The 19,466-nt window shown below is 45.9% G+C and overlaps 1 protein-coding gene across 1 annotated transcript; it reads right to left on the reverse strand.

The window, feature by feature from the left end:
• Positions 1-6,411: 6,411 nt before the first annotated feature.
• Txn1 (thioredoxin 1) lies at positions 6,412-19,450 on the reverse strand. Its single transcript, NM_011660.3, has 5 exons — positions 19,226-19,450; positions 14,836-14,940; positions 13,878-13,937; positions 8,186-8,251; positions 6,412-7,006 (listed from the first exon to the last, which is right to left on the reverse strand). The coding sequence occupies exons 1-5, from the start codon at positions 19,247-19,249 to the stop codon at positions 6,944-6,946; spliced, it is 318 nt and encodes a 105-aa protein (NP_035790.1). The 5' UTR covers positions 19,250-19,450; the 3' UTR covers positions 6,412-6,943.
• Positions 19,451-19,466: the final 16 nt, after the last annotated feature.

Genomic DNA, 19,466 nt, shown 5'->3' on the forward strand with positions numbered 1-19,466 from the left:
AACTCCTCCTCCCCGGAACATACTGTTCTTTTAAAATACTCAAGATTGTTTGAGGACAAAAAAACCTAAAGGGCATAATTCAATAAAGGATATACAAAACTATGAAATACTAGATAAGTATTGCTACATTTAAATTTTTATTTTTAAAGCTGGGTGGTAGTGGGCACACACCTTTACTCCTAGCACTTAGGAGGCAGAGGCAGAGGCAGAGGCAGGTGGAGCTCTGAGTTTGAAGCTATTCTGGTCTATGGAAAGAGTTCCAGAACAGCCAGGGCTACACAGAGACATATAGATGTCTTTGCCTGTGTGTTTATCTATGTGCCTGGTGCCAGTATAGGCGAGAAGCAGGTATCAGGTCCCCTGGAATTGGAATAACAGACAGTTGTGAGCTGCTTAGTGTGGTTACTGGGAATTCAACCCAGGTCCTTTGGAAGAGCAGCCTGTGCGTATAACTGCTGCTTGCTACATATTTTTATTGGAACTAAGCCTACTTAGTTCCAGTGTCAGTGTCCAGCTACTTGCCCAAGTAAAGGATTATGACTAGTGCCACATTTCCATGTTACATCACAGCCTGTGAATTTACACACACATTCAAGGGTAAGGGGAATCCTGTGATATTAGAAAATGCTCCTCAGCTCTGTATAACTGTTGCAACATTGTCCTAGCCGACGTGTGTGCCTGCATGCAAGTGGTGTGCTCCTGCAGAGACCGGGAGCACAACGATCTGTCAGAGAGTGGGTTCTCCTGCGCTTTGAGAAATACTTTGTAATCCAAGTATAAACTAAGAGTGAGTAAGTTTCTCTCGCTCATTGTTATAACCTAATGCTCCTCCCCAAATCCTCTCTGCACTGTAAAGTTCTTCCCATCTTTCACATGGGGAGCAATCACATACTACCACAGCCAGGTCAGTTACAGACTGCTTCAATCCAGGAGATCAAAACCAGCGCGTAAAAGCTCCAAGGCAGCAGGGTGTGGTAGTACATGCCCTTAATCCGAAGCACTCCAAGAGGCAGAGGCAGGAGGATCTTGAGTTTGGGGCTAGCTTGGTCCTACATATTGAGCTTTGGGACAGTCGAGGCTATATAGAGAGACCTCCACCCCCTTTAACTCTCCCCACCCCATCCCTACCCTATCTGTGCCTGAGACAAAACACAGTGATGTCATGGCCCACGAGATGGCTCAGGAAGAGGCAATTGCCTCAAAACTTGATGATCTGATTTTGAGCCTTAGAATGAACGCACATGGCGTAAAGCGGGAACGGACTCCTGAAAGTTGTCCTCTGACCTCAACACTCATTGCTGTGGCAAGCACACACTCCATACCCAGTAGATTCTTTTCTTTTTTTTTTTTTCTTTTTAAAAAATGGAAATTAACAACTGAAAACTGAGTAAAGAAAATGGGGTACGTCTACACAACGGAATACTATTCGGCTACTAAAAACAAAGACATCGTGCATTTTGCAGACAAATGGATGGAACATGAGAATATCATCCTGAGTGAGGTAACCCACACCCAAAAGGACATGCATGACACATACTCACTTATAAGTGAATATTAACCATAGAAGACAGGATACCCATGCTATACTCCACAGATCTAAAGAAGCTAAACAAGCGAGGGTGCTTGACTCTTACTTAGAAGGGGGAATAAAATAGTCATAAGAGGCAGATGGAGGGAGAGAATTGGGTTGGAGAGATGAGTTGGGATAGGTCCATGATCAGGTGTGGGGAGGGACAGAAGAGATGTTACCATGAGAATGAATGGAAACCTGCAACTGCCAGGGGTGCGAAGGTAGGGGCCATCTCCAGGAAGAGACAGAGACCTGAGATAAGGGAGGCACCCAAAATCAATTAGGGATGTCCTTAGCTGTGATTCACAGCATTGGGATCTGGAACCGGAAGAGACCACCTCCTGTAGCCATGAAGGAACCCCAGTGGAGCAGTAGGGATATCAACCCACCTACAAAACTGTTGACCCAAAATTTATCCTGTCTATAAAAAATGCAGGCATGGGGGATGGAGCTGGAACTGAGGGAATGGCCACCCACAACTGGCCCAACTTGAGATCCATCCCATGGGTAAGCACCAATCCCTGACACTATTAATGATACTCTGTTATGGTTGCAGACAGGAGGCTCCACCTACCAGCTGACTCAGACAGATGGAGACACCCACAGCAAACAGTGGATGGAGCTTGGGGAATCTTATGGAAGAACAGGAGGAAGGATTGTAGCCTCTAAGGGGATAGGAAATCTACAGGAAGACCAACAGACTCAACTAACCCAGACCCTTGGGGCACGCTGAGTCTGAACCACCAACCAAAGAACATACATGGGCTGGACCTAGATATCCCTGCTCATGTGTAGCAGATGTGCAGCTTGGTCTTCATGTGGGTCCCAAACAACCAGAGCAGGGGATATCCTAAAAGCTGTTGCCTGCACATGGGATATGTTCTTCGAGCTGGGCTGCCTTGTCTGGCTTTAGTGGGGAGGATGCACCTAGCCTCACAGAGACTTGATGTTCCAGGTGAAGGGATACTCCGTGGGGGGGGAGGGGCCCCCCACCTGCTCAGAAGAGAATCAGAGGGGGAAGGGTTGTGGGAAGAGTGACTGGGAGGGGTGCAATGAGCAGGGTGTAAAGTGAATAAGTAAAAAAAAAAAAGTAATAATTAAAAAAAAAGAAAATTAAAAAAAGAATAATGGTGACTTAATTCTTTCAAAATTGTCCCAGTACTTTGGTTTTTGTTTGAGACAGGGTCTGAGGCAGCCCAGACTGTGTTCGTACTTTCTGTATAGCCAAGGCTGACCTACAACTACTGATCTTCCTGCTTCTACCCCCTAAGTGCTGGGATTACAGGCATGCAGTACTGTGGTTAGGTGATAATTATAATTTTATTGTTAATAATATATTTACTATCAATATAATAATAATAATAATAAATAATAATAATTTTGAGACAAGGTCTCATCAAGTAGCCCAGTATTGCCTCGAACTCATGATTTTCTTGCCTCAGCCATCAATGCTGGGATCACAGGTTAGGTCACATCATGCTTTTATAAAAAGCTGTACTCTGTATTCTTCTTAATTTTCAACAACAACAACAAACAACAAAATCACTGATACTGGTATCCAGAATGGATAAAGCCTAAAAGTCAATCAGGATGGAGCTCTGGTCCCATTTTGTAAGTGCAGTTTTTGTACAAACATCTCCCCGTTGCTCCCAACTTTCCTATGACACCCTTCACACTCTGCTCTGAGTCTGTTTATGATTCTACAGATGACATCAAATAGTGCTTGCTTTTCTATGTTAGGCGTAATGTCCTTCTGTTCTTTCTAGACTATAGTAGAAAGTTCCTTTCACAGGAATCCTCTTTGACTTACAGTCAATATTCACTTCACATACTTTCCACTCATATGATGGTGGCAAACCCACCCAATAGTCCTACACACAAAATGTCTCTTACCTCCACAGTCAGCTCTATGTTCTAGCAAAATTCTTTGACCTGCCACCACTTTTCCCCTTTCTATTTATCTTTAAACATTTTAAATTCATGGATAATACGTGGATGGCAAGTTTTATTTGTCTGTTTTACACAACCTAGAGTCACCTGGGAAGATAGTTGCATCAAGATCAAGCTGGCCTTTGGACATGTCTATGGGGGATTTTCTTGATACTGTGGGTGGTATCATTCCCTAGGCGGGGGTTCCTGAACTGGGTAAGGGTGGAGAAAGCAAGTGAGCTGTGCAAAGGTATGCATTCATTAATCCAGTGGGTTCTGCTCTGGACGGAGGATGCAAGGACATGACCATTTGCTTCAAGCTCCTGTCACCTTGACCTCCAGCAGTGATGAACTATGACCTGCAATTGTTTGTTGCTGTTATGAAACACCCAAATACTTACAGATAAAGCTAGACTTTAAGTCCTTCTTATCTTACACTCCTTTCTCGGTTACCTCTGTGCTTAGCTGGAATCTGTCCTCACAGAACTGCTGCTGGTAAATTACACGAACACTTGCTGATAGGGATAGATAGCATGCCTTGTGTCCCACACATACACAATCATACTAGTCTGGTTTTTAATATCGTTCTACACTTGGTCTTTTAGGCACCTTTTTCTATCTCAGTATGAACAGCATTTACCCTACATACCTGGACAAAAGCAGTTTAAGGGAAAATGGGTTTGTTCAGCTCACAATCCAAGTCACAATCCTGCTGGCATCACTGTGACCATCACTGTTGGCATCAAGGTGACAAGAGCTTGAAGGAATCAGTCACATCACAACCAGTTGAGAAAGAGCACATCACACGCCTTTGTTCATGTTTATCATGTGTGCTGCTCTGAACATGTTCCTTCACAAACAGGGGCGACTTCCTGTAGGTTAATTTTTTCTGTCCCCACCAGTCCGGCTTCCATCCCCATCACGCACGCTACAGGAACTTCTGTTGCGTTCATTACCAGCTTCCACTTTGTTCTTTCATTATTGATTTTTTTTTTTTTTTGAGACAGGCTTTTAGGTAGCCCAGGATAGTTTACTCCTGCCCCCACCTTCCCAGTTTTGGGATAATAGGTACGCACCACCCAGCATGGCTTGTTTCTGGTCTTACAGTGAAGTCTTTGATCCGTGTTGAGTTGATTTTTTGTACAGCGTGAGATAGAGCTCTAACTTCAGCCCTTGGTACACGCAGCACTTGTTAAACATCTGTCCATTCTCCCTCTCTGCTCCTCCCACCCCAGCCTACACCCATTAAGATTGCTCTTGCTCCTCACCTCCCCAAATCTCTCAGAATCATTTGGCCCCCACTTCTGCTCCAGCCAGTTGATCATCTCCTTTGTTTCTTCTTATTCTGTGTCCCCCATCTCCAAACCTTAGAGTTCTTTGGGCTCTGTCTGGGGCCCTTCACTCTGGATTCTCTTTGATTTTCCTAAATCATGTCTCCCAACTCCTGCTCTTATCTATCTAGCCCTGTGGAACTTTAATGCTAGCTCGTGTTGCCGTAGGGATTTAGCTCCCTGCCCAATGCTGTACGGCAGAGTAGATACAGGACAAGCACCCAGCTACCCTCACAGACTTCTCACTTGAATGTACATCCTGAAAGCATGTGACACTCCTAGAGAGACTTCATTACCTTTGCCTGCTTGCTCTGACCCTCCTCCCGAGGCTTGGTACCCCGTCATGATACCTTTTTGGATCCTGCTCTCCTCAGGCTGCTTGTTCCACCCCGACATTTCTCATCACTGTCTCTGTATCTGCCCTAGGTATCTGCAGGGATCCTCCTGGCTTTCATATTTAAGCTCCATTTCTCACGTTGAAATGAACCCTTGACGCCCCAACGTCATCACCTGCGTAAGCGAAGCCCGGGAAGCCCCGGCAATGCTACTCCATCCTTTTTCATGCTCGGATGGCTTCTGCACCGGCCTCTTCACCTTGGACCCTTGGTGCCTGTGTTCTCTGGAAAGCTGACTCCCTGGCAGTTGGGAGTCCTTTTCATCTATCAAGTTTCAGCTCAGTCATCTCGCAGAGCCCTACCCAACCACCTGATCGGGAGCAGGTTTCCCTGTTCTGCTGTGGCCAGTCTCCTGGTTCTTCAGTTTGCCTCACAAAATGTACCTCGTATAGGCGGTCACTAGTTTGTCTTCTCTGCTGTGTAAGTATAGTCAAGGTCCTATTTACAACTATGTCAAGCCCGTCGTGCTTTGGACATAACGTGTCCCTCCAATCATTGACTCCAAATTCCCAATTTTTTTAAGAGGCAAGAAACTCAGACCCAAGCACTACCACACAATACTTGGATTGCTACATATTACATTCTGGGGCCAAAGGTTCAAATCCCAACTGACCCACTGAGTAGCTCGGTTGTTGGGAGCATTACTTAATCCTTCATTGTATGCCTGTCTTCACTTGGTGATTGGGAACTATAGCATCTATACCAGAAACATTTATTGCAAAGAATAATGGGATGCCTAGCATATGACTTAGAATTCTATGGCTCTCGTTATCAACCTGAAACTTGCAATGTCGCTGCAGATCCTGACCTTTCTCACTCTGTCTTCCCAAGTGCTGGAATTACAGGCATGTACCACCCACCACACCCACCTACAACCAGGCTTTTAAAATCAGTTTCCATTGTAATGTTTGCAGCCCTGGAGTGGGACATTGTATTTCAAGACAGGATTTCTGTTTTTGCTTTGGTTGTCCTAGAACTCATTCTGTAGACCAGGTTGGCCTCAAACTCATGGAGTTCTGCCTGCTCCTGCTGGGATTATCAGCATGCACCACTACTGCCAGGCTTATGGAGAACTTGTGCCTCTCACTGTTAGGGTGTTAGCAGCTAACTGTAATCTTTGGCACAGGAATCTCACATCAGAGCAACAGTTTCGTCACAAGTGAACCATCAGTCACACTCATGGTCTGGACCATGTTTATTTATTAAGGTAAAATACCCCCCCCCCAAGACTTTTAATGTAACCGAATAAACGAGATTTTCTACAACTAAATATTAAGTTTTAAAAAAAGATTTTAAAAAGTTTATGTGTATGTTAGTTACATGTAATGTACATGTACTTCAGACATGCTTGGTGCCCATGGTGGCCAGTAGAGGACATCAGATTCCCTGGAACTGGAGGAACAGGTAGCTGCCGTATGGATGCTGAGAACTGAACTTTGGCCCTCTGCAAGAACAGGCAATGTTCTAAACGACTGAGCCACCTCTCCAGCTCCTATCTTTTTGCCTTAAAGCAGTGGCTTAGGGGACTAAATCAGGCCATTTCTCATTTATATTAAAACACATCAGGCAGTTTTAAAAAGGGTAGAATTAATATTTTATTGTCATTTATAATCAGATGGCAGTTGGGTATAGACTCTCCACACTTCATAGTTTTTTGCAAATTAAAAAAGGTACAGGTTTTAAACAGCTGGTAGCTGGTTACACTTTTCAGAGCATGATTAGGCATATTCAGTAATAGAGGCTTCAAGCTTTTCCTTGTTAGCACCGGAGAACTCCCCCACCTGTTGAGAGATGAAAGGGCTATTAGCCAGGGCAATGCCATTATTCTATAAGAGGCTGTAATTCTATAAGAGGCTCAGAGAGAATGCAGAATGGGGGAGGTTTAATTTAAGCTTTCTCAAATAAGTTTTTAAAAGACAACCCAAAAAGTCAAACCAAAAGACAAGACTAATAGCAAAAATAAAGAAATCTGGAGAAAAGCCAGGGTTCCAGCAAAATTTCCCCCAAACATAAAGACCTCTTAATTTAGTAAGAAGAGATAACCTGTGCCCAGGCTGGCCGCAGCCTCCCAAGTGCTGAGATTACAGCATCACTACAACTCTATCATCCTGAATGCAGACAGGGAGACGCCACTTGTGTGGACATGACCTCAGTGCTTTCTGCATGTGCACTATATGTGATTTGGCTGAAGTGTTATTTCTGGTTTTGTTTTAGATGCGGTCTTCCTTTGTAATCCAGGTTAGCTCATAAGTTACTATATGTCCTAGGCTAGCCTCAAACTTGCAGCAATCCTCCTGCCTTGGCCTTGTAAGCTCTGAAATACAAGCATGCAACAGCACACTAGGTTGTATATAGACATTAAATAGAAGATGACAGAACCCATCTCCTGAGTAACTCACTTCAGCCATTTCTTTGTTCTCTCTTCTCTCTTCTCTCTTCTCTCTTCTCTCTCTCTCTCTCTCTCTCTCTCTCTCTCTCTCTCTCTCTCTCTCTCTCTCTCTCTCTCTCTCTCTCTCTCTCTCTCTCTCGATGTTGAGGCAGTTTCTTTAACAGCCTTGGCTGTCCTGAAACTCACTTTGTAAACTGACCAGGCTGGCCTCAAACTAAGAGATCCACCTGCCTCTGCCTCCTGAGTGCCAAGATCAAAGGTGTGAGTCACCGGGGCTTACTACCCTGTAGCCCATTCTGACTGAACTCTCAGCAATCTTCCAGGCTACTCCCAAAGTGTTGGGATTACAAGTGTGTGTGTGTGTGTGTGTGTGTGTGTGTGCGCGTGCGTGCTCAACACCCAGCCCCAGATTTTTGTTTGTTTTTAAAGACATGACTTCTCTGTGTAGCCCTGGCTATCCTGGAACTCCAAGATCCATCTGTATCTGCCTTTGCCTCCCCAGTGCTGGGATCAAAGGTGTGCATCACCATGCCCAGCTCCAGCTGGTGCTCTTAAATCGAGATCTACGTACCTTTTGACCCTTTTTATAAAACTGGAAGGTCGGCATGCATTTGACTTCACAGTCTGCAGCAACATCCTGGGATGCAGGGAAGGTGGTCAGGGAGAGAGGATGAAAACAAGAACGTGAACATTAAATATAGATGGAAAATTCAAAAAAAGAAAAAAAAATCCTCTTTTCCATTATATACTCCAAACTTCAGCCTCAGAACCTCTTAAGCACACCGACACAACTGCAGATAAAAGCCCACTGTGTTGCATTCTCAATTAAAATGTTTTACTAAGATCTACCACCATTAATGGGCATTAATAAAAAGAATGCTAATGCAGTGGCTATTCACTGCACTGTTTATAATTCAATTAAGTTCAGCATGAAGAGGAGGAAATGACAGATTCTGCTCCTCAAAATTAGCAGGTCCTGGTTTTTTTTGCTAAGTTTTTCCAGTTTTATCAAGGGGCAGGGGATATACAGATGACTGTAAGAGCTGGATAATTGTTATTTGTGGATCCTGGGGCTGGAAGCTAGTGCTTTGTACATGCGAGGCAAATATTCTATAACTAAGCAGTATTTCTAACCCTCTGGACAGGATCTTGCCACATTGCCAAGGCTGGCCTGTGAATGAAAAACAAAACAAAACAAAACAAGGAGACTTGACTGCTCTTAGGTATGGTGGAGGAGGTTTATTGTAGATAAAAGGTGAACAGAGAGAGAGAGAGACAGAGACAGACATACATACATCTGGGAGGAGGTGGAGGGAAAAGCCAGGAGGCTAAAGGGTTAACAAAAAAAAGGACTGGGTAACTAAAATGGCTGGATTATATAGGGAAAGGTCACTGGGGGAAGAGCAGCCAGTGTCCTGACTGGAGAAGTTTAGGGTAAGGGGCAGGCATGACAGCCTTCCTCTGTAACAGATAGGGACTGAGGGATGCTAAGAGAATCTGTCAGCTAGGTCTGCTATGATATGTTAAATAGGCACCAGTTAGCCAGTTGCCCTGTTAGTTAGGTTTGAAACCTTAACTGCCTTAATTCAAGATCCTCCTGACAGCTTCCTGAGCGCTGGGAGTATAGGTGTGTACACCATGATGCTGGGCTCAGGGCCACACATTCAATAACAACCCAAAAGTTACCCTTAGCCAAGCTTGATGGCACACACCTATAATCGCAGCACTTGGGAAGTAGAGGCAGGGGCATGAGATGTTTAAGGCCATCCTTGGCTACATAGCTACTTCAAGGCCAGACTAGGCTCTAAGACCCTGACTTCCAAACAAACAATAAATCCTCGGATATGGACTTTGTACCCACCCACCCCTTTACTGCCCCACAGCAGCCACTGTATGAATAATACTTTATTTGTTAAAGATCTTTTATTTTTATTCATGTGTGTTCTGGCTAGTTTTATGTCAACTTATCACAAGCTACAATCCTGAGGGGAGGGAACTGTAGTTAAAGAAAATTGCTTCTGTTGCTGTAGGCAAGCCTGTTTCTTAACCAGTGTTTGATGTGGAAGGGCCACAGCACACCGTAGGTGGTGACACCCAGGCAGGGGGTTCTGAGTGCTGGAAGAAAGCAGGCTAAGCAAGGCAGGAAGCAGTGTTCCTCCTTCATGGCCTCCGCATCACCTCCAGCTTCCTGCCCTGAATTCCCTTTGATGGATTGTGGCCTGGAAGTGTAACCAAAACAAACCCTTTCTTCAAGTTGCTTTTGGTCATGTGTTTCATCACAGATCAGGAAACCCAACTAAGGCAAGGCATATATACCTGCAGGGTGTCAGGTTCCCTAGAACTGGAGTTTCAGGGAGCTACCTGATACTGGTGCTAGAATAAAACCCGGGTCCTCTGTGTAAGCACTCTTAGCTGCAGAGCTTCTCTTCAGCCCCAAGTGAACTATACTTCAAGCAATTGGATCTGACCTAGAAATGGTGGCATTTCCCAATGCACTTCCAGTCCTCACGTACGAATGTCCCGTCCGGCCCCCTCCCCCGCCCCCCCGCCCCGCTCCTCCCACTCACCAATCCTATAAGCAGAACTCTTGACTGTGCTTCGGTCTCATGACTTTTAGGCCATCAAGCTCACCAGCCCTGCCTACTCAGGGCAGACTCCATATGCCCCACCCGATAAGGCCCCACTCAGAGCTGCACTATGTACTCAGCATGGAAAGAAAGCTGTTTTATAGCGCCCATGTATGTCCTACAACCTTTATCTTTTAGATTTATGTAGACTAGAGAACAAGATAGACCAGCAACAGCTTAACTCTAAACAGTTAATTATTAACATATGGTTAATTAGTATTGGCTTAAAACAATGTTTTAATCAATGTAGCTAATATATATTTGTACAACTTTACAGAGATGTTTCTCTCCTCCCTTCCTTTGTTTTAAAAACCATTGTCCAGATTTTCCTGCCTGTACTGTTTCAAACCATCACCATAAATCCCCCAAATACACCAGCTTCAGACTGGGTTAAATTTAAATTGGGGGGTTTTAACTATACCAAGCCAACACCCATGAACACAACAGCACTGCCATGTATTAAAGTTTCCATGGACTTCAGTACTGCCTGCTGACAGTTCCGTCAGCATGCCAGGTCTGGACTCTGCCCAGCTAATGCTCCAAGGGCTGCAGTGCCTACACATAATGATTTGGAAGATCCACTTCTTGTTTTTAGAACTTCACTCTATAGCCTGTGTCTCAAAATCTTGGGGATTCTAACGCGTGCTGCCATTGCGTGTGAGCCTCCACACTCACACATACACACACTATGTGCTGGGATCCCAGGTGTGAGCCTCCACACTCACACATACACACACCATGTGCTGGGATCCCAGGTGTGAGCCTCCACACTCACTCATACCATCCTGAGTTCTGAAAACACGATCCTGAGTTTCTCTCGTCATCCCCTCATTTAACCCAGGGTCATATCCCCACTTCCTGCTTTTTAAAAATAATCAAAAACATATCCAGAGAGCCTGGGCATTTTGACAGTGTTCACAAGTTCAGGAGGATGTAAAACAGCCTCTCATTTCCCAGCTGCCCTGTTGCAATCAGTCACCACCCTCTGCACACACCCCTGATAACTGCTCTCCTGCCTTCTCTTCTTAATGACCAATTTCTGATTTTCTGAGACGGTGTCACAGGGCTACAGTGCTAGGATAGTCTTCTACCGTCACAGTAACAGTGACCACGTTTACTCATGTCACTTCTATTAACCAGCACCTAGAGTTCTGAGCAAAGCCAAAACACACAATATTTGAAAGTTTACAGATTTGTTTTTTTGTTTGTTTGTTTAATTACAAAACACAAACCCCACTTCCTTGGTCACCACTGGGCTATGATCGGTGGTGTCACTGTCAGAAGAACCTCCATGTCACTTTCTGTGACTGCAGTCATTTCCTTGTTTTCCTATACACTAGGGGTGTAGGCCCAGTTGTCTATCTCAACTAGTTACAGGTACTCCGGTGTTTAAGGGAATTCTGTAAGGTTTTCTATGCTGTGGTCTTTAGAGTATGGAACCAAAGTTAAAGGCCTCAATTTGGTCACAGGGTCACTTCAAGTTTTGAAAGACACCCAAACAGACCTGAAGGGGCTGTCATTGCATGGCCCCAGCTGCTGTACATATATATCTTTGAAGGGGTCAGGACTGAGGCAGGGGCACCTGTCCTCAGTTCCACAGGGCCTTCCTCTGCCTCCATCACCGGCTGTGCTGAAGTCCCTTCTCCATCCCTAGGGTGAGCGTTAAAACACTCTCACAGATACACAGGCAGAGGGCCCAGGAGACTTCAGTGCCTGTAGAATTATCTGACAGGGTCAACTGATCTAAACCAAGAGTAAACATCTCCTGGCTAATTAACCATATAGCAGTGGTTCTCAACCTTCCTATTGCTGCGACTCTTTAATACATTTCCTCAGGCTAAGGTGACCCCCACCATAAAACTGCTACTTCATAACTAATTTTGCTACTGTAGAGACTCGCAATGTAAATATGCGTTTCCCGATAGTCTTAGGCAGCTATGTATGAAGAGGCTGGGGATGGGTACTACGGACAGACTAAGTTTGTGAAAACAGAGAACAAGAATTTTCTTCCCCCGACAAGCAGGTTATGCCCTCAACTTCCTCCCTAACTCTATTAGAAGAGTAACTTCTTAGCCATTTTACAAAGACAAGTGATAGACAATTACAATGGAGTATCCCTTAGTCAAAATGCTTAGGACCAGGTGTGTTTTAGGGTTTCTAGGTTTCATAATATCTGCACAGACTTTCAAAACTGCTTGGATCTCAGACCACTTTGGATATTGGATGCTCACTACCTATAAAAGCAGTCACGTTTCACCAAGTATTTAGGAGCCAGGCACTCCAAAGGCTTCATAATTACGGTCTTGCTCAATCTGGATTGTGACACTGGACAACACTGCCATTTAGAGGATGAAAGCAAGGCACAGAGAAACAACCCAAGCAAGCCTCCACTGTTCATAAGGGACAGGCAACCAGCAGTAGGGGCACGGGGTCCATCTCTTCTTGTACCACTGTAGGCTCAGAAGAAAAGCTGACTGAGGGTATAGCATAGGTAAATGAAGAAGCGAAGCTTGTGACTATGGTTTAGCCAGGTAGGAAAGGACAGGCCGGGGAGACACACAAGCGAAGACAGGCCAGAAAGTGTACTGAGGACAGCCATGCTGGGGATACTGGGAGCCTGAAGAGGACCTCTGAACACCTCATGTGACCCTCCCGAACTTTTGCCAAGCTGATGGCTAGGTACAGAGATCTCATTATAGACTGAGAACCAGGGTTGAAAAAGATGGGAGATTAGCTTAAAGCAGAACCCAGTGAGACCAATACCTTTGCGGCCACCCCATTCGCTAACTTCTTTCTGTCCCAGGGCAAGTAAAAGCACTCACGCATCCTTCCTCGGGGCCCTGGTGCTCCATACCACACAGGCCTTTCCAGCCCAGTGGCCTGTGTGAGAGCAAAGGGCATATGCTAAGAAGCTGGGGAGAGTAAGAGCCAAGGGCAGAGGAGGTATGCTTCCTCATTTTAAATACTGGCTCTGCAAGAACAAGTCTTCTCTGTCTCAGCTTTCCCATCCCTAAAGCAGGGCAGCATGGGGAACGGGAGAGGAACGATATCAGAATGTGGAAAGTATACAGAACAGAGCTGAGTGCACAACAGGCATGAACTTGCTAAATAAAGCCAGGCTGTGAGTTTCCCCTTAAGTTCCCCCCAGCTCTCTAAGGCACCAGGGTGACTCTAATGTTTGTTGTAATGCCAGGGCTTTCTCACCGATTCAGACCAAGCATACGAATAACAATATTCTTTTTAGAAAGAGCCCGTGGATACAGTTCCCACACACGAGAAGTTCAGAGCACCTCAACAGTGGCCTCACAATTCCACGATGCCACCTAGTCTACTATCTCTTAGAGCCAAAGTGAACTTATTTCCAGTGATCATCTGGGGGCGGGGGGATGTAGAATATAGGCCCCAAAGGCCCCCACAGGCTGCGAGTGGTGAGATGCTTACTCTAGATGTGCAAACACAGCTCTCTGAGTGTCTAGGACCACACCCATAACTGGCACACGCCCTATTCTTCCGAAATAGAACTTCTTAGAGTCCCACTTCTAGTATTACTGGACGTTTTTATTTTAAACAACAGGGTAGACTCCAGTGGAGGCCACTGTGAAGGTGTTTGGTAGCATCCGATTTCGTACTACGTACCTGGCAGTCATCCACATCCACTTCAAGGAACACCACATTGGAATACTTGTCACAGAGGGACTGGAAACATTCAAACAAACCAAGAAGCGTTAGAACTGGATAATAGCATTCAACATAGTTAAGCGTCTTCAAAGGAAATGTAACAGAGATTAAACATTTATTTAATTTTAGCTTATGCATACGGGTGGTTTGGTTACATGTATGTCTGTACACCATGGGTGTGCCTGGCGCCTGCAAAGGCCAGAAGAGGGCGCTGAACACCCCACAAGAGTTATAGAAGGTTGTGACTCTCCCATTTGGGTGCTGGGAACCAAACCAAAGTCCCCTGCAAGAGCAGCCAGTGCTTTTAACCACTGAGCCATCTCTCCAGCTCCATACACTTATTTTGAAAGAACTTATTTTATTTATTATTGCATTATTATTGATGTAAATGTGTACAGGTGCATGTGGAAGTCCGAGAGCAACCTCTGGGAACTGGTTCTGTCTTTCCAGGGTGGGTTTTGAGGATCAAACTCAGATCCTCAGGCTGGCAGGGTGAGCCATGTGTCTTTTTTTTCCCCCACTGAGCAATCTCACTAGCCAGGTCTAAAAATTCAGCCTAGAGATGAAGCAAGCGCCAGGGACACAGCTGTCTCTCAGTCAAGTGTTCCTAAGAGTAAAGTAATTCGGCACTGTAACTTTGAAGGCCGAATTTCACACTAGGCCCAGGTATCAAATCAGGGAAGGGGGGGGGGAGATCCTGGGGCAGGGGACAAAATTATTTAAGACAACAAAACTCCCCAAAGTTGTCCTCAATGAACTATATTACGTAAGTTTCCATGCTAGTACTACTTTTAAGCCAATGACACAGGAGAATAAAATAAAGCAAACAGCAAACTCCTCGCACCCATTAATTTCAATCCTTTTCTCTGGCTTGGGTCTACCACCCAGCCTCAAAGCTCACTGCTACTCCACTCACATGGAAGAAGGGCTTGATCATTTTGCAAGGTCCACACCACGTAGCAGAGAAGTCCACCACGACAAGCTTGTCTCCCGCGGCGGCCAGGGCCTCCTGAAAAGCTTCCTGCAGAGGGAGAAAGAAACACCTGTGTTACACATCATATACTTTCACTTTCCGTGAGATGTGGCCAGGTGCCACCACGCCTTTAAACCCAGCACTCACGCTGGAGGCCAACATGGTCTACCACAGTGGCCAGTTCCAGGCCAGTCAGTGAGGACCCCCCCTCCCCCATATCCTCCAAAAAGACCCAAGCAAACATGCAAATCAGCAACAAAGAGATATTAAGTACAAAAGATGAGGTTCGGCTCTTCGGGCCTATCTTTTAATCCAAAGCAACCACATAAAGTGGCCTGAAAGGAATCCTGCACACAGTTGGCATTATTATACTTGATCAGGTGATATAAGCAGAGTGTATTGGTCTTCAAGTCTTCAGGAATATGTATAAGATATTACGAACTGCCTAACCTGAGGTGGTGTATGGACCCAGGGCCTGGCACCTGCCTCTGAGTTACATCCTTAGCACATAACCAACATTTACACTAAATACAAGAAAGGGAAATAGGCATTTGTGGTAAAAATGTTTACCCTTTAAAATCAGTTCTGTGATAGATAGTGGATTCTTAGGGGGTTGGTGAAAGGAGCCTCAAAAACTGAAGAAGCTCCACAAGAAGACACAGTTAAGCAATGGGGAAGTCACAAGTTACTTAACCAAGGGTCAAATGAAGGCAACACTTACCGTATTTGTCTAGAGTAAAACATGGGAAAACCTCTGACCCCAAGGCAGAGTCCAGGAGAGCAGTCTCCTACTCAGCTCATCACTAGCATAATGTCCTGTGTGTTGCTGTGTTAAGATTTAATTTGTGTGTGTATCTGCTGGTGCCGAGAGGGGTCTTGGGATCCCCCCTAGAGCTGGAGCCATGGGTAGTGGGTACTGCCTGAGGGTCTCTTAACCACCACGCCAGCACTCCAGCCCCTTCTGTGTGCTTTAACCAGGGCCTATAGAGTTGGGATCTTTCTGGTTTATCCACCTTTGGCTTTTGCCCTATGGATCAAAACTCTGTTCTTTACATGAATCCAAGTTTTGGTTTCTCAAGAAGGAATTATTCTGTCATATGAAATCCCCAGCAAAAATGATTAAAAAAAAAAAAAAACAAACCCTCACTGCCAACCTCTCTGAATTATTTACTAAAAGCCTTGAGACTGTAACCCTAGGAACCTAACAGTCTAGTCACCAGGGACTCATTCAAACCACCATTAGTCATGGAGAGTGACCAAAACCCAAACCGGGGCAACAAAGTGAATCAAAGCAACACACACAAGTTGTATCTGAAGCCAACATTTCCTTCTGGGAAAAATGCTGGTCAAATTATTTAGCAAAAACTAAGACAAATTAAGAATATTATATCTGGTCCAACAAAGGAAAGTAAATATCTTATAACCACACACACACCCCTAGTTAAAACCTAATGCATTTTCATGGGGGTATACTTACTTTAATTTTAATTTATATTTACTGTTTCTTATATTTGCATTTATTTATTTATGAGTATCAGTGTTTATGTCTGCATGTATTTATGTACATCACTTGTGTGCCTGGTGTCCTAAGAAGCCAGAAGAGGGTATCAGATGCTCTGGAACTGGAGTTAGAGATGGGTATAAGTGACCATGTTGGTGTTGGGTATTGAGCCCCACCCTACCCTATGGAAGAACACCCAATCCTCTTATCTGCTAAGCCGTCTCTTTGGCCCTGGATACAGTTTTTAGGTTTTTAATTTCTATCTCACATTTTTTTTTCTTTCAAGGAAAACAATCACATGTCATTTCTGAGAACACTACAGAATGGCTACGACAGCTTCCAGAGACGTCTAGTCAGACTTGCCCATCAAATCCATGTCTGGGTGTGAAGAGCGGGCAGAGCAATGGAAACCACTGTTCCCAACCACCACTGGTTGTTGCAGATAATTCTCTTACAAAATCTCCCCTTATGTAATTATCAGAGGCCACAGCACCTATTCTTTATTGTAAGACACAGGTCAAGGTGGTATGGCAGGCTGCTCTGATGACACCCACATCTGGACCACGATTGATCCTCAATAAGAAAAGAGTCATTCCAGAGCCAGAGCTGCCAGAAACACGCCCTGCGACGCAGGAGGAGGAGTCTCTAGGGAGCGGCCTGGACCTTGCTCCTTAGCAGTCACCTGGGGTACCGATCCAAATCCGAGGGTCCTTAGCTGGGACCTGAGTCCCAGTTGATGAGATTACATGACAAAACAGGGCAAACTGCATCTCAAACACTCTCAAGGTTTACCCCCAAAAGCTATGAGGCAAAACCAAGCAACACTACTCAAAATACTGAAAATGCGGCTCACAATCCTAATTTCGGGCTTCAGTGAACACCAATTACAGAGGCAGGGATGTGCAAACTTGCAAAACAAGTTTTCTTCTGCCGATCTGTATTGGCTTGAAGAGTATTCAAAATTATCTACTAAGAAGCACATCACAATTTTTAGCTCTAGAAACCAATAACCACAATTGGCAAGTGTCGCCAGTACTGACACCAATAACCTGGAGACAAAACAACACACCCGGAGTAGACCGGAGCAGATGCTATCATCTCTTTTCTCAAACATACCCAATTCAGGGGCTGGCAAGATGGCTCAGCACATTAAAGTGCCTGCCACCAAGACCAACGAACTGAGTTCAATACCCACGACCCACAAGGTAGAAGTGAGCCAACTCTCTCAAGTTGTCCTCTGACCACTGCCAATGGATGCCCCACCCCTATATGTGAATATAAACCGAAACAGAAAGCCCCAACAACAAAACCATATTCAGCAAATAACAAAGTGTTCTTTGCTTTTTTTTTGAGACAGCCCAGCCTCCTGAGCGCTGGGGATTAGAGGCATGAGCCAACGCCTTGGTCTAACACGTGGTCTGTGAAGCACTGAGCAAAGTGTGTGTGTAGTTCAAGGAATAATTTTATTCTTAAAGATAAACACGGCAAATCAACTGTTGATTTCTGAGCCATTATATCATAGCCTATTATTCCACTCCTGTGTGGAGATTGACCCCAGGGGCCTTTAACTACCCACACAGTCGTCAGAAATAAGGCTACATTTTACATAGTTTAATTAATCAACTTAAGCCCATCACATGAAATTTATGTGTATTCAGTTTAACTTCTGATTCTGGGCGACTCCGATCAGAGCCTTGGTAGCAGGCTTTTGGGGCCCAAGCTTTTTCCGAGTAACTGGTTTCCTGGCACCAATGTACACCGCTCCTATTGGAATGGCAAAGGTTCCATAAGTAGGTCAGTTTAAACAGATAAGGATCCAACTGGGTGCTGGGACTAATATGGCTGGTAGTGGGTGAGCCAACTTTTGTACTGAGACCCAACCAGGTGCTCAAAACTGGAGGGCGCGGACCTGTCTTCCACGGATTTCCTAGTTTAAGGGTGAGCCAGTCTTTCACACATCAATTTCCACCCCCAACCTCCTTTCACTTTTCATTTTATAAATATTCCCCGAATAGTTACAGTGTAACAGGCTCTGGGTTTCCCAATCTGGAGGATATTTTGGTTCTCAGTAACTTTCGAATATGGTAACAGTTTTTCCCTTGGGTATTATTTTTCTTTTCCCAAAGGGCAGGACTTTGTACTTGACTACTCCCTGGGGGAGAGCCCTGGTTCCAGCAAAGCCCACTTATGGAGGGTCAATCACTGAAACCTTAAGGTTGCGAGGCCCCGGGGCCAGACTTTGGGGACTGAGTCATTCCAAAGCCAGAGCTGCCGGAAACACGCCCTGCGACGCAGGAGGAGGAGTCTCTCGGGCGCGGCCTGGACCTTTCTCCTTAGTAGTCACCTGGGGTACCGATCCGAGGGTACTTAACTGGGACCCGAGACCCACCCTCATGCACCGACCTGGCCTGTGTCCTCTAGGCGGCAGGTCACTGATGGAGGGAAACTAAGGCCGAGCCCAGCAGTACAACACACCCGCGCGGCGTGTGGCACCGCGTACTCGAGAAGTGGCGGCTCTCCATCTTTTCCTAGAGATCCTAAATCCTGATTCAGTTGGGGCACGGGAAGGGGGGAGTGTCACAGGAGGACCCCGGTCCATCTCTTCACCTCCGCCAGATTTGGGCTGGCGGTAGGGAGTGCAGCTCCGGGGACTCAGGTGCTGCCCACGAGTGCATCTCCCGTACCCGGCGTTCCAGGGTCCCCTCGTCCCCTCCCCCAGGGCATGCTCCACCGCCGAGGGCGCACACAGGCCCTGGGCCGCTAAGCCCGCGGGGACACCGAGAGTGTCCTCTTCAGCACCGCGGGATGTGCGCGGCGCCCGGGCATGCGTACCTTGCTCTCGATCAGCTTCACCATTTTGGCTGTTGCGGGGAGGGAGCCACACGCGTCTCAGCAGAACCAGATGGAAATGGATCCAAGGCGCCCAACGGAGCTTGCAACCGAGTGCGGCGCCCGCCTTCTCTTTATAGAAATAGGGCGGAGCGCAGCAGGGCGGGGCGGACGGGCACGCGCGGCGGGGACGCGCTTCCCGCCTCCCGCGTCCGCCAAGGCGCCTGGGCAGGCCGCGCCTAGA

Source organism: Mus musculus, chromosome 4, assembly GCF_000001635.26.
Source record: "Mus musculus strain C57BL/6J chromosome 4, GRCm38.p6 C57BL/6J".
Classification (NCBI taxonomy): domain Eukaryota; kingdom Metazoa; phylum Chordata; class Mammalia; order Rodentia; family Muridae; genus Mus; species Mus musculus.